Source organism: Pan paniscus, chromosome 20 (assembly GCF_029289425.2).
Source record: "Pan paniscus chromosome 20, NHGRI_mPanPan1-v2.0_pri, whole genome shotgun sequence".
In the NCBI taxonomy this organism is placed as follows: domain Eukaryota; kingdom Metazoa; phylum Chordata; class Mammalia; order Primates; family Hominidae; genus Pan; species Pan paniscus.
This window is the reverse complement of record NC_073269.2, coordinates 5281238-5295386: the sequence shown is the minus strand read 5'-3', so window position 1 is coordinate 5295386 and position 14149 is coordinate 5281238. Positions and strand designations below refer to the sequence as shown.

Here is a 14149-nt window from a genome sequence, read left to right as displayed (position 1 = left end):
TATAGGGTTTTTCATCCTGGTTACCCAGAGAGGGGAAGAGGTATCCCCCAAGGTCAGACAGCCAGGCTGAAGCTCAGTTGGGAACACGCCCCAGGCCCCACACAGGCCCTTACCTTTCTTGATCTTAGGGGCGGGGGTGATGGAGCTGCCGTTGGTGCTTGCGGCCAGGCCCAGGGAGGACACGGGTAGCTTGGGTGAGGAGAGCATGCCGTGTGCCCCGCCTGGCGAGTAGGCAAAGAGGGAGCCCCCAAAGCTCTGGCGCCGGCCCTCCCGTCGGTTGCTGTCTATGGCTGCCTGGAGCTCATTGGGGTTACTGAGGCCCCGCTTCTCACACTCGTAGGGGTACAGGTACTTCATGTATCTGTGGGTGGGACGAGGGAAGAGGATGGCACCCGGGTCACCCCTACGGCTCTCTTTGGCCTTCAGTACAAAGTAAACCCCACTGTGGCACCACCATCCCTGGTTCTTCCCTTGGACTTGCTCAGCAGCCCCCAGAGCTGCTGGGCCTTCGCCCATTCCATCTCAATGCTGTTCCTCGCAATGGCCCCTGATTGCACAACCCCAGAGACTGTGTGGTCCTCGCACCCCTACTTGACGCTCTCGGGCCCTGGACGCACGGTGTGGCCCTGTGCCCTTTGTGGCTGCCCACCGCCCCCTCCTCTGCAGCTGCCCACCACCCCGTCCCTCTTCTGCAGGCCCCTTGCACTGGCTGCTCAGAGTGCCCTGGCCCGACCTCGGCACAACCGTCCGCCACTCACTGGGTCCGCAGGGTGAAGGCTGCGCTGGTGATGGACGTGGGCAGGTTGAGGCCCTTGGTGATCTCACGCCACAGCTTCTTGTTGATGACCTCCACGAGGCCGCCCTTCTCCGTCACCAGCACGTACAGCATGAACAGGTCAAGGACCTGTTTGGCCATGATGGGGATGCGGTTCACAGGTGTCCCTGGGGGAAGGCGCGAGAGGGAGGTTGGGGGCCACCTGGGCACTGCAGGGAGCCGAGTGTCCTGGCCTCCGCCCTCTCCATGCCAGGAGCACTCCCCCGCCCAGGCTGTGACAACCACAGATGTCTCCAGACGTTGCCCAGGGCCCTCCGTGGGTGCAGGATCATCCAGGCTGGGAACCGCTGCTCGAGAGGGTGCCGAGGGGGCAGCTCTGCCTCGGTTTATCCACCAGTAACCTGGGCTTAGGGACAGCGCAGCCCTCGGGAGGAGGGTTACTGAGGCGAGGGACGTGCGGGAGACGCCCGGATCTTTGTTATTCCTTCTCCACGCCACACACCACGGCAGCTGCCAAAACAACTCTGCCTATGTTCCCAGAGGCCTGTTCCCTCCACACTGACAGGGGCTCTGCAGCCTCAGGCAGGCGAGGGGTAAAGCCTGGCTTACCCAATTTCAAGTTTGGAGAATGGAGGGCTGTGGACTGGCCTAGGGAGGGGAAGGGGATGGGCTAGCCCCGACATGGGGGGTTGGGCTAGCCCAGGAGGAGAGGGTTGTGGGCTACGCTATGCCAGGGAGGGAAAGGGGGAGGATTAGCCTAGGCAGGGGAAGGGCGGTAGGTGGGCTGGCCCAGGAAGAAGAGGCGGCTGGGCTGACTCAGGTTCCTGCCCCTCAACTCCTGGAGCCGGCTGCAGACGTGGCCCCTCCCCGCCCTTCCAGCCCTACCTGCCCCCTCCAGGGCTCTCCCAGGCTGCCCCTGCACCAGGAGCCTCTGGCTTCAGATGTCAGCTCCACCTCTGCCCAGCCCCTCCCTGGCCTGACAGTAGGCAAGCCCCCACTTAAACCTCTCATTCTGTCCGTGAAATTCTGCACTTAGGAGATCAATTGTGCACAGTCTGTGGCCCCCACCCCATGTTCTGCCTACGTGGGGTCCCAGCACTCAGTGGCATACAGTAGGCGCGCAGTGAAGACCAGTGAGGGCAGGTGGCCCAGGCCATAGCTGCTGCCCACTCACCATGGGGTGGGAGGGGACGCCCATCACCCTGTTAGGGATGGGGACGTGGACATCGAGGTTCTGGGATGTGACTGGCTGGAGAGCGGGTGCAGCCCTGAGTGAGCAGCCGGCCCTCTGCCTGGTCGAGGCCTGCTACCCCCGGAATCCCCGGTGCCTGACCTTCCAGAAACACCTCCCACCACCCTCCGCCACTTCCAGGCCCTTCCCAGATTGCAAAACCGCCAGTGAATGGAGGAGATCTCAGGTTGGAGGAAGATGAGCCTCAGACCCGACCCCACCTGAAACCCACTTTACAGCCTGGGCAAGAGAAGCCGCGCCGGGTTTCAGCTGCAGGATCAGCCCGGAAACCTGCCCAGAGCCTCCGCCCGGCCCCACTCGGGACACCAGTTTAGGCCTCAGAGTTTGCAAAGTAAAAGTAACGGCTTTAGGCTGGGCGCGGTGGCTCAAGCCTGTCATTCCAGCACTTTGGGAGGCTGAGGCGGGCGGATCACCCGAGGTCAGGAGTTCGAGACCAGCCTGGCCAATAGGGAGAAACCCCGTCTCTACTAAAAATACAAAAATTAGCCGGGCGTGGTGGCGGGCGCCTGTAATCCCAGCTACTCAGGAGGCTGAGGCAGGGGAATCACTTGAACCTGGGAGGTGGAGGTTGCAGAGAGCCGAGACCCCGCCATTGCACTCCAGCCTCAGCAACAAAAGCAAAACTCTGTCTCAAAAAAAAAAAAAGGATCAGCAGCAGAGGGTTGGTTCCCAGGGCCGCGCCCTGGCTCTGCGGCGGGAGGAGGATGTTTACAGAAGGAGCTGGGAGCATCACCAGGGCCCGTCGTGGGGCCCAGATAAGGAAGGGTGGGGAGGTTGTCAGGGAACAGCAGGTCAGGTGGTCCAGCTGCTGCTGCTGAGGGGAGGGGGTGTGGTCAGGACCCCTCCCTCACTTCTAGCCCCCAGAGAATTCTGAGAAATTTAGTTAGAGGTTTTTACTTTGTGACACAGGGAAAAAAAAAATTATTTCTCTCTGTCTGGAGTGAAGGAGAGGAAGATCGTGAAGTTGGGGGTGATGGGCAGGTTCACCTGACGGATTCTCAGCTCCAAGGGCCCCCATTACAGAGCAGGAAGCTCCTGGAGGAAGGCAAGGAAGAGGGAGCTTTGAGGCTGGGTTTTGAGGGATGCATAGGAGCTCGCTGGCTCCTGTCCTGTAGGAATTCCCAGCTTGGAGAGGGAGGTAAAGCTGGACACCAACCCTCACGGCCCCACGTGCCAGGGGCCCCCATCTCACCCACACGCATGAGCAGCCTACCATGCTTGCTTTTTGTTTGTTTGAGACAGGGGCTCGCTCTGTCACCCAGGCTGGAGTGCAGTGGTGTGATCTCGGCTCACTGCAACCTCTGCCTCCTGGATTCAAGCAATTCTCCTGCCTCAGCCTCTCAAGTAGCTGGGATTACAGGCGCCTGCCACCACGCCTGGCCAATTTTTGTACTTTTAGTAGAGACGGGGTTTCACCATGTTGGCCAGGCTGGTCTCGAACTCCTGACCTCAAGTGATCCACCTGCCTCGGCCTCCCAAAGTGCAGGGATTACAGGTGTGAGCCACCATGCCCAGCCCTCACCGTGCTTTCTAAGTACCCCCAGGACACCAGGCACTGTACCAGGCACGGGTAACAGCAAAACGGGTTGGCTTTGGACCCAGGAGGTCGGAGCCCCACAGCAGAGTGGTCAGGGCTGAGCAGGTGCAAACAGGATGATAAAGGGTCATGGGGAGGATCTGTCCAGCCTCACAGGGGGCAGTGGGCCCTGGTCAAGCCTGGCCTTGGAGGATAACACAGGAGGGGCCCCCGCCCAGGTCCCGGGTCTGGATCCTCTGTTCCCAGCACGGGAGGGGTTAACTCGGAGGCCGCTGGGCAGTGTGGGCCGGGGGGCCCACAACCCTCCTCCTCCTTCCCTTCCGGGCGGGCGGCTGGCAGTGGCGGGCCTGGGGCCCGTGTTTATAGAAGCCAGGGGAGGGGTGGGCGGAGGCTGGGACACAGCGGGCCCCTGTGACGGCCCCAAGTGCGGGGACAGAGCCCTCTGCCCCACCCCTTCCGGCCTCTGTGGGCCCCGAGGCCTCCTCCCCCGTCTGAACAGTGGGGATCGGAGCTAGCTCCCTGCCCTAGAGGAGTGTCCAGGGGGTTGGGGCGGCTCCTACCTGGCGGCAGACGCTCCTAGGACCCTCTCCGGCCGACGAGGACTTGGAGGCGAGACGGAAGCCCTTGCCGCACTCTCTCTGCCCCGTGGTCACTCTAAGCTGGGGTGGGGCCTGGGAATGGCCGCTGGGACACCCCGGCTACCCTTGGTCGCCTGAGTCTGTCTTGTGTCTGGACCTCAGTTTCCCCACCTGGACACCAGCCCAGACCTGCCCTCTCTAGGCCAGGAGACTTTGGGGGCACAGAGCCTGGTATACCGTTGGTGCCCAATAAGTGTGCACAGTAAACAGCGGCCCTGCACTCAGCACATCTGGGGTACCTGCTGGCCACTGAGTTTTGGGCAGGGACTGTTTGTGTCCCATTTTTACAGATGGGGAAACTGAGGCCCTGGTGGGAAGAGGGGAGGGGCCAGGACTCAAACGTCGCATTGGCCGCCATGAGATCATTAGGCTCTAAGCCATCTCGCGGCCGGGCGGGGGGCTTCTGTCCTGCCGCACCTGCACCCACCTGGCCAGCCCGGATCTGACCCCACTCCCTAAACACAGAGGCTGTGGCTCCACTCCCCCATTACCCAGTAGTGGGGACCCCCACTGCACTGCACCCTGGATGCTAAGGAGACGACCTGGACTGTCTGTTCTGGGTTGGGGCCCTGAGACTGCCCTGCCCCCCACCAAGGGACCTACCCCTTAGACTCACAGGCGTGCCTCCCGCGTCAAACCTCCATGGCAGGATGTGTTTCCCCCCAAGACACCCCTGAGGTCCCTCCCGATTTAGGAGCCTTGGATGCCTCCAGCCACGGGGTGCTCACCACTGCCCCGACATACCTGGAGCCAGTAGGGCCCCTCCTACAGCCCTGTTTCTGTGACCTCCCTCCAGGGGGGTGGGGGCAGAGGGCTCACCTCGCTTCTGCATGAAGCTGAACAAGTCATCCAGGAATTCCTTCCTCTTGGGGTCCCCGTCGAGTTCGTAGAGCTGTGAGGGCGGAGAGGGGATGGGTTAGTTGGTGCCAGAGCTCAGGTGTGGGAACCATGTCCCTCCTGCACTGGAGGCCAGGTCAGGAGGACAGGAGCAGGGGTCACCACCCCTAGGACCCCCAAGCTGCTGCCAGAGCCAAAACAGAGCCGGAGACCCCGCTGGGCAGGTGAAGAACCACAAGGCTGCAAGACAGAAATGCCGGTGAACGAGCTTCCCAGAGGGTCTGCAAGGAGGCACCAGAAACCAGGTGGCCTGGGACAAGACAGTGTCCTCTCCCGGTCCAGGGGCCCGGGAACCCCAGATCAAGGTGCGTCCTGGCTTGTGGCCGCAGTGCTCCAGTCTCTGCCTCCGTCTCCACAAGACCGTCTCCCCGTCTCTCTCTCCTCTTCTCAGGACACCAGCCTGCTGGTTTTAGGGCCACCTCATCTCAAATCGATCCTTAACTCCCTACAGCCACACGTTGCAGCTTAAAGCAACAGAAATCTATTCTCCCGCGGTCCTGGAGCCCGGAAGTCCAAAACCGACTTCTCTTCAGGGTGGCGGCTCACACCTGTAATCCCAGCACCTTGGGAGGCGGGTGAATCGCTTGAGCCCGGGAATTCAAGACCAGCCTGGGCAACATAGTGAGACCCCATCTCTACATTATGATAACAAAAAGTTACCCAGGTGGGGTGGCTCATGCCTACAGTCCCGGCCACTCGGGAGGCTGAGGTGGGAGGATTGCTTGAGCCTGGGCAGTGGAGGCTGAAGTGAGCTGAGACCGCACCACTGCACTCCAGCCTGGGCGACAGAACGCAACCCTGTCTCTGAAAACAAAACAAAACAAAAGATGTCTGCAGGGCTGCGTTCCCTCCGAAGTCTCCAAGGGAGGAACCTTCCTGCCTCTCACGGCTTCTGGGGGCTCCAGGTTCCTGGGCTTGTGGCCGCGTCGCTCCAGGCTCTGCCTCTGTCTTCGTGCAGGATGCGTCCTGATAAATGTCTGTTGGTGATTTCGTCAGTGTGAACATCAAGGAGTGAGTCACACACACCTCACGGGTGGAGCCTCCCACACACCCAGGCACAGGCACAGCCCAGCCAGCGCTCCTGGGCTACAAATCTGTGGCTGTCCTGGGTCCCGTAGGCAGTGGCAACGTGAGCATGAGTGTCTGTGCGTCTAACACAGCTGAACACAGAAAAGGTGCACAAGAAATATGGAATTTTTTTTTTTTTTTGAGACGGAGTCTCGCTGTCCCCAGGCTGGAGTGCAGTGGTGCAATCTCGGCTCACCGCAAGTTCCACCTCCCGGGTTCACTTCATTCTCCTGCCTCAGCCTCCCGAGTAGCTGGGACTACAGGCGCCCACCACCACGCCCGGATAATTTTTTGTATTTTTAGTAGAGACGGGGTTTCACCATGTTAGCCAGGATGGTCTCGATCTCCTGACCTCGTGATCCGCCCGCCTCGGCCTCCCGAAGTGCTGGGATTACAGGTGTGAGCCACTAGAAATATGGAATTCTAATCCTGTGGGACCACCGTCCCATCTGCGGTCTGAGGTTGACCAAGGTGTCAACACGTGATTGTATGTCAGTAAGTTCCCCCATTTCCAAATGAGGTCCTGTCACAGGTACTGGGAATCCAGTGCTTGAACCTGTCCTCTTCTTTTCTTTTTCTTTCTTCTTTTTTTTTTTTTTTTTTTTGAGACGGAGTCTCGCTCGTCGCCCAGGCTGGAGTGCAGTGGCGCGATCTTGGCTCACTGCAAGCTCCACCTCCCGGGTTCACGCCATTCTCCTGCCTCAGCCTCTCGGAGTAGCTGGGACTACAGGCGCCCGCCACCACGCCCGGCTAATTTTTTTGTATTTTTAGTAGAGACGGAGTTTTCACCATTTGGCCAGGATCGTCTCCTGACCTCGTGATCCAACTGCCTCAGTCTCCTAAAGTGCTGGGATTATGGGCATGAGCCACTGCGCCCGGCCTATTTCTTTTTTTTTTGGAGACAGGGTCTCACTCTGTTGCCCAGCCTGGAGTGCAGTGGCGCAATCATAGCTCACTGCAGCCTCAACCTCCTGGGCTCAAGGGATTCTCCTGCCTCAGCTGCCCAAGTGGCTGGGACCACAGGCACTCGCCATCACACCCGGCTAAGTTTTTACATTTTCTTTTGTAGAGATGGGTCTTTCTATGTTGCCCTGGCTGGTCTCGACCTCCTGGGCTCCCTCGATCCTCACGTGTTGCCTTCTCAAAGTGCTGGGGTCACAGGCGGGAGCCACCGCCCTCCACCTTTTCTTTGGGGGACACAATTTACCCTACGACAGTGCCTGCCTGAGTTCACACAGCAAATCGCTGCAAAAAGTCACCAGCGTGCCTCCCGGGGCTGTCCTGAGAGCCGGACGGGAGCGCATTTGTTCTGAGAACTGGCTCTGCTTTGCAGGTGAGGAAACTGAGACACAGCGGTGAGTGCGGGACCAGAGCCTGGGGGCTGGTGGGGACTTGGCCCAGAGCCCCGTCCTGCTTCCCATCCCGGTCCTCCTGTCTCCTGCTGGCTTCCCCGCACCTGGAGCCTGGAGTCTCAGCCTCCAGCTATGAAATGAGCCACCGACCGCCTCTGCCTGCCAGGGTGGTGGCTGGGGAGGAAGAAGATCACCAGGCCCCGGAACGTCTTCCAGAGGGGAAAGAGGCTCCGTCTGGGGTACAAGGAGCCAGGAGGTCCCCCAGCCCCCCACCGACGGGCGGGCAGGGTGGGGGAAAGCCGGCAGGGATAATTAGAAAGCGGAGTTCAGGCGGGGGCCAATTTGCCGAGGAGGAGCTGCGACAAATACCAGGCTGCCAATTAAGCTCGGGGGGAATGTGGCTGGCTGGGCAGTGGGGAGCCTTGAAACCACCAATTAGGCCTCAGCTGGGATGATCGGTCATTAGGGCCCAGAAGGAGACCCACGCCCAGCCCCTGCTGCGGGGACATCCCAGGTGCTGGGGAGGCCGGCCAAAGGCCCCATCACCCTGCAGCCGTCCTGCCCCTCTCTGGGCCTCAGTTTCCCCGTCTGTGTATTGGAGGCCCAGTGAGGCCTTCCGGGAAGGGGCTGGGGGGGCAGCCAGGAGTCCTGACCTCTGCCCTGGGTGGTCGAGGCTGCCCGAGGTCCAGCTGCCTGGCCTTTGTCTCCGCCCCACCCCGGCCAGCGCCAGACTGGCCAGCCTGCATTCCTGCGCTGATTTATGGTGGCCGGGGAGGCCCTTTCCCCTTCAGCTGCCTGAGGGGTGTGGGGCCCGCAGGTAGACCTGGCTGGCCTGGCCGGGCCGGTGGGTCCCATGAGCACAGGCACGCACACACGGCCACACGCCCGGCCTCGTCCTCTGACCCCGGCCCGGCTCCCGCCCCCTCCCCTCCACGTTCTTCCTCCGAGACCCCGTCCATCACCGAGTCACGGATCTAGGAGTGTATCTGGGGTTTAGTCTGTTTTGTTCCCAGAGTCTGGAATCAGCCGAGCACACAGCAGTTGCCTAATAAATGCTCGTTACTTGAACCTTGATTTTCTCAGCTGCAGAAGTGAGCCGGGCAGGGCGGAGAGGGGGACAGGGCGGAGAGGGGGACAGGACGAGCTTGCCAGGGAAACGCCTGAGGCAGCAGGTACTGGAATGGGGAGGATTTCACCGCTGGGGCTGTCCTGGGGTGAACGCCACCCCCCACCCAAATTCACATCCGCCCAGAACCTCAGAACGAGACGTTATTTGGAAAAAGGGCCTTTGCAGACGTGATCAAATTGAGAAAAAGTCACAGTGAAGGCCGGTGGGCCCTGGAGACGGTCGCACAGAGACAGAGGCCGGCCACATGTCAAGGGACTCCTGGAGCCCCCAGGAGCTGGGAGAGGCGGAAGGCTCCTCCTGCGGCCCCTGGAGGGAGCGCAGCCCTGCGGACGCCTCGATTTTGGACTCTGGGCTCCAGGACGGAGGGAGAACAGGTTTCGTTTGTTTTACGCCTGCGGTTTGAGGTCCTTCGTTACGCAGCCCCCCCGCTAAGAACCGCACGTAGAGGCCAGCACACCTTGGGCCCTTCCAGGGCGAGCGGAAGGTCCTCTCCTCTGAGATTCTGACCCGGTATTGGGGGGTCTACCCTGCCTGGACCCCCCCTTCCCCGGCACAGCCCCTACAAGAAACCTCACCGCACCTCCTGCCTCAGTTTCCCCATCTCTCAAAGAGAGTGTGTGAGAAAACACAGCAGCTTTACCCCAAGCACCTGGCACCCTAGCTACCCTCACATCCCGGATAGGGAAACCGAGGCGCCAGGCAGCAATCAGCTGCCCCATGTACAGCCAGCCAAGGTTGGGGTTGGAGAGGGGAGCCATTAACTCCCAGGCCAAATGGTGGGCGAACTGGGCCGGTGGCGAGGCACGGTCAGACCCCTGTGGGGCCGGGGCACTGATGCGTGGCAGTAAAGGGAGGACCTGCGGGGGCCCCAGCTGCTGGCGGGGGAGGCGGCTCTAATGGCCGTTGCTGTGGGCAGCCAGCAACAAAGCCAGCAGTAAAGGCCGCCTGGGCTTTATGGGTCTCTGGCCCCCGGTTCCGCTCCCCTGCGGGGGGCGCCCCGCCCTGGCCAGCTGGCCGAGGCCCAGGGATGGGAAAGCAGGGGACGGTGTCCAGGCTGCCCATGGCGGTGTCCAGGCCCCCCTTGTGGGCCAGATCCCGGGTTGAACTGCTGGGCCACAGCACACCCCATGGCAAACCCAGGCCTTGGTTCTCACCTGGGTTCTGTGGCTGAAACCCTGCCCCTCTGAAACATCAACCAGAAAGCTCTGAAATCAGCCGCCCACCACACACCCACAGGAGCCCTAAACCCAGGCTGGAGATTGGGCAAAATCTCCGGAAACTCCCTCCCCAGGGGCTGAGGGCCGAGATAAGCGCCCGCACTCCCCTCCACGCCACCTGACCTCCCTGGGGCCTGCTCTGATCATGGGAGGGGTCGGGTGTGAAGTTCTGAAGGTGCCCCTCCACTGAGACCCCCACCGCCCCCCATCAGCCCCGAGCGGCCGCCTTCGCCCCGGCTGTTCCTCTCGTCTGCGAGGCCTTCTCAGCCCCTTCCCTTCGTCCGGGTCCCCTGTGGTCATTCCCTCCCTGGAGGGGAGCCCCCCGTCCTCCCAGGAGTGATATCACCTCTGCAGACGCTCTGCTCCCACCCACCTTTACGGACCACCGGCCTCACGGGGTTTCTGGCTCACGGCCCCCCTTGGCCCCCCAGCCCTCGCATGGCCCCAGCTGTGTGGATTCACGCATTTGTCTCTCGTCTGTCTGCCCTGGAACATGCAGAATTCTTATCTTGTTGCCAGCATCCAAAATCGGGCACACAGCAGTTGCCTAATAAATGCATGTCAAATGAACTTGCTTTCTCAGTGTGATGCCAAGAAAATGCGGGGCCACAGTGCAGGCCTGGGGGTCTTTCCCTGAGGGGGTCCCCTCCCCTCTGTCCACTTCCTGCTGTGGGGGATGGAAGGTGTGGACCCCTAATTACCAAGGCTGGGCCCATCGTCTCCCCTTCCCAGCACCACCTGCTTCGGAGAAGGGGAAACTGAGGCACAGAGCGCGTGGAGCCAAGCCACCTCCAGGTCCCCCGGCCGCCCCTCCTGCCAGACCCTTCCCCACTCAGCAGTTGGGTGGGGTGGGGTGGGGGGTTTTTCACAGACATCTGAGCATGACCCTCCCTCGGCCACAGCCTCCCAGGGCCCCCCAGCACCCTCCTGGCCCCTCCCAGCCCTCTCCTGCTCCCTCCGCCCCGGCCTTGGGCTGCCCTATTTAGGGACAGGGTCTCGCTCTGTCACTCAGGCTGGAGTGCAGTGGTGACACCCTAGCTCACTGCAGCCTCCACCTCCCACCTCGGTCTCCTGAGCCAATGAGACCACAGGCAGGCACCACCACGCTCGGCTAATTTTTGTATTTCTATAGAGACAAGGTCTTGCTATATTGCTCAGGCTGGTCTCAAACTCCTGGCCTTAAGTGATCCTCCTGCCTCAGCCTCCCACAGCGCTGGGATTACAGGCAGGAGCCCCCAGACCCAGCCTTGGCGTCTTTCTATGTAAAACACACAGGCCCCCACCCCAGGGCCTCCGCGGCGCTGTTCCTTCTGCCTGGAATGCAGCTCCCGGGTCCCCGCTCGGCTCCTGCCTTCCCGCCCAAACGTCGCCTTCTGACAGAGCCCCCTCCACAGCCCCCCTCAGCCTCTGACCCCTTCATTCCTCTTTGGTTTTCTTCCCAGAAGGTTGCACGCCCGAGCCCCGTTACACGGATCTGCAAGACACACTCCATGGCTCTGGGGATGGAGGGAAGACGCTGTGGCCCCCGACTCTGACACTCCCCCGGCTCTGCACGGGGAGGGGGTGTGGGAGGCCTGGGGGGGTGGGAGGTGCCGCCCCCACCTGATGAGGACCGGGCCCCTCTGGAGGGGGCACCTGTGAGGAGGGAGGGTGGCGGGGCTCAGGTGGTGGCGCCGGTGGGGGAGGGGAGGAAAAAGTGAGATAACCGCCACCCCCCAGCCCTGGAAGGGCAAACAGGAAATTCTTGTTTGTGGCGAAACGTTGATTATTTTCTCCACCCCACCTCCCAGAGAAACGACAGCTCCGAGGGGTCAGTGGAGTCTGCTGGCGGACAGGGTGCAAGATAAGTCCCAGGGCCACCTGGGAGTGGGGAGGGGGTTCCCCGGCTGCCCGGACCACCCCTAGAACCAGGGAGTTCAGCCCCGGCTCAGGACTCCCCTCCCCAGCCCACCGGCTCTGGGAGGTGGGAGGAAGGTCAGAAAAAGACCTCAGAGGTTTGCAGAAAATCCAAGGAAAGGGTTGGCCAGGACAGAAGAGGGTGGCCGGGGCCAGCACATGCAGCCCCTCCCCCAGCAGTGCCCAAGGTCACAGGGGGGCAGTGCCCAAGGTCACAGGGGGGCTGTGGTTTCCCCACTCAGTCCCCAGGAAGGCCCCACCTGGGCACTCCCACCAGGTCCCAGCAGCTGCGGGGGGCCCAGGGCGGTGTCCTTGGGCCCAGAGGCCCAGGCTGTAAAGAAACTGCCTGTCTGCAGGGCCCCCTGGGAGAACCTTTGCCCCCCAGGCCCCCTCCCGTCTCCCAGGAGGCTCCAAAGTCCATGAGGCCCCACCTGGGGATGAGGCCATGGCAGGGGTGGGAGGGGTGCAGGAGCTGGGAGGCACCTGGTCAGCTGCAGCCCTTCAGACGCTCTCTTTGGCCACAGAATTCAGGGAAATCCAAGAAAGAATCCAAGTGTCTAACGTTCGGGGACTGCTGAGCCCTGAGCCTCCAGGAGGGTTGGCCTGACTGAGCCTCCAGGAGGGTTGGCCCGAGACTTGGCAGAGAGATGTCAGAAGAAGAGAAATTTTCTTTCCTTTTTTTTTTTTTTTTTTTTTTTTTGAGACAGGGTCTCCCTCTGTGGCCCAGGCTGGAGTGCACTGGCACGATCACAGCTCACTGCAGCCTCAGCCTCTCAGGCTCAAGTGATCCTCCTGCCTCAGCCTCTGGAGTAGTTGGGACCCCAGGCACACACCACCATGCCCAGTTTTAACTTTTTTTTGTAGAGATGGGGTCTTGCTATGTTGCCCAGGCTGGGTACAAACTCCTGGGCTCAAGTGATCCTCCCTCCTCGGCCTCCCAGAGTGCTGGGATTCTGGGCATGAACCACCGCGCCCAGCCTGAGACACTTTGTTTTTGTTTTGAGACCGAGTCTCGCTCTGTCGCTCAGGCTGGAGTACAGTGGTGTGACCTCAGCTCACTGCAACCTCCGCCTCCCCGGTTCAAACGATTCTCCTGCCCCAGCCTCCCAAGTAGGTGGGATTACCGGCACGCGCCACCACACCTGGCTAATTTTTTTTTTAACTTTTTCGCAGAGACGGGGTTTCACCATGTTGGCCAAGCTGGTCTTGAACTCCTGACCTCAGGCCATCCTCCTGCCTCTGCCTCTCGAAGTGCTGGGATTCTGGGTATGAGCCACCGTGCCCAGCCTGAGAAATGTTCTAAAAGGCACGTTTTTGCACTGTCCAATATGGCTTCTGGGAAACTGAAGAAGTATGTTTTCCTCTAAGGCCAGATATAGGTCTGCGGATGCTCAGAAGCAGCAGCAATAGATCTGAGTCAGCAGCCGCCCCCTCCGGGCAGCGGCCTGAGCCTCCCAGGCGCCCACGCACCCAGCGGGGCTGAAGGGTCAGAGGGAAAAAGAGAATTCATCCAACAGCCGGGCCTACCCAGACCAGCCGGGGAACTCTGAGGTTTGGTTCTTTAGTCTACGTTTTTTTTTTTCCTTTTTCTGAGACAGGGTCTTACTCTGTCGCCCAGGCTGGAGTGCAGTGATGCAGTCATAGCTCACTGCAGCCTCCTGGGCTCAAGTGATCCTCCCACCTCAGCCTCCCAATTAGGTGGGACCACAGGCACCTGCCACCACTCCTGGCTAATTTTTGCATTTTTCGTAGAGATGGGGTTTCACCACGTTGCTCATTCAGGCTGGTCTCGAACTCCTGGACTCAAGTCATCAGTCCGCCTCAGCCTCCCAACCTGCTGGGATTACAGGTGTGAGCCACAGCGCCCAGCCAATGCAGTCTACTGTCAAAAGATCTTTTTTTTTTTTTTTTTTGAGATGAAGTCTCGCTCTGTCACCCAAGCTGGAGTGCAGTGGCAGGATCTCGGCTCACTGCAACCTCCACCTCCCGCATTCAAATGATTCTCCTGCCTCAGCCTCCCAAGTAGCTGGGATTACAGGTGCCCCACCACGCATGGCTAATTTTTGTATTTTTAGTAGAGATGGGGTTTCACACCATGTTGGCCAGGCTGGTCTTGAACTCCTGACCTTGTGATCCACCCGCCTCGGCTTCCCAAAGTGCTGGGATTACAGGCGTGAGCCACCGCGCCTGGCCTTAAAAGATCTTATAAAAGGCTGGGTGTGGTGGCTCACGCCTGTAATCTCAGCACGTTGGGAGGCCAAGGCAGAAGGATCACTTGAGCCCAGGAGTTTGAGATCAGCCTCAGCCACACAGCGAGACCCTGTCTCTTCTTTAAGAAAGAATCCTGGCCGGGCACAGTGGCTCACGCCTGTAGTCCCAGCACTTAGG

General features: G+C 60.7%; 1 protein-coding gene across 5 annotated transcripts in view; it reads right to left on the bottom strand.

Annotated features, from left to right (window-relative positions):
* Window positions 1-14149, bottom strand: part of ARID3A (AT-rich interaction domain 3A) — a 49812-nt gene that overhangs the window by 10714 nt on the left and 24949 nt on the right. For 4 of the 5 annotated variants that reach the window (XM_034944384.3, XM_034944386.3, XM_034944385.3 and 1 more), the window contains exons 4-6: window positions 5022-5094; window positions 759-942; window positions 114-361 (exon numbers count right to left, since the gene is read on the bottom strand). In XM_034944384.3, coding sequence (XP_034800275.3) covers window positions 114-361; window positions 759-942; window positions 5022-5094 — 505 coding nt within the window. Of the gene's footprint in view, window positions 1-113; window positions 362-758; window positions 943-5021; window positions 5095-5759; window positions 10318-14149 lie in introns of those variants that run through there. The other variant, XM_055102923.2, reaches the window with a different exon arrangement.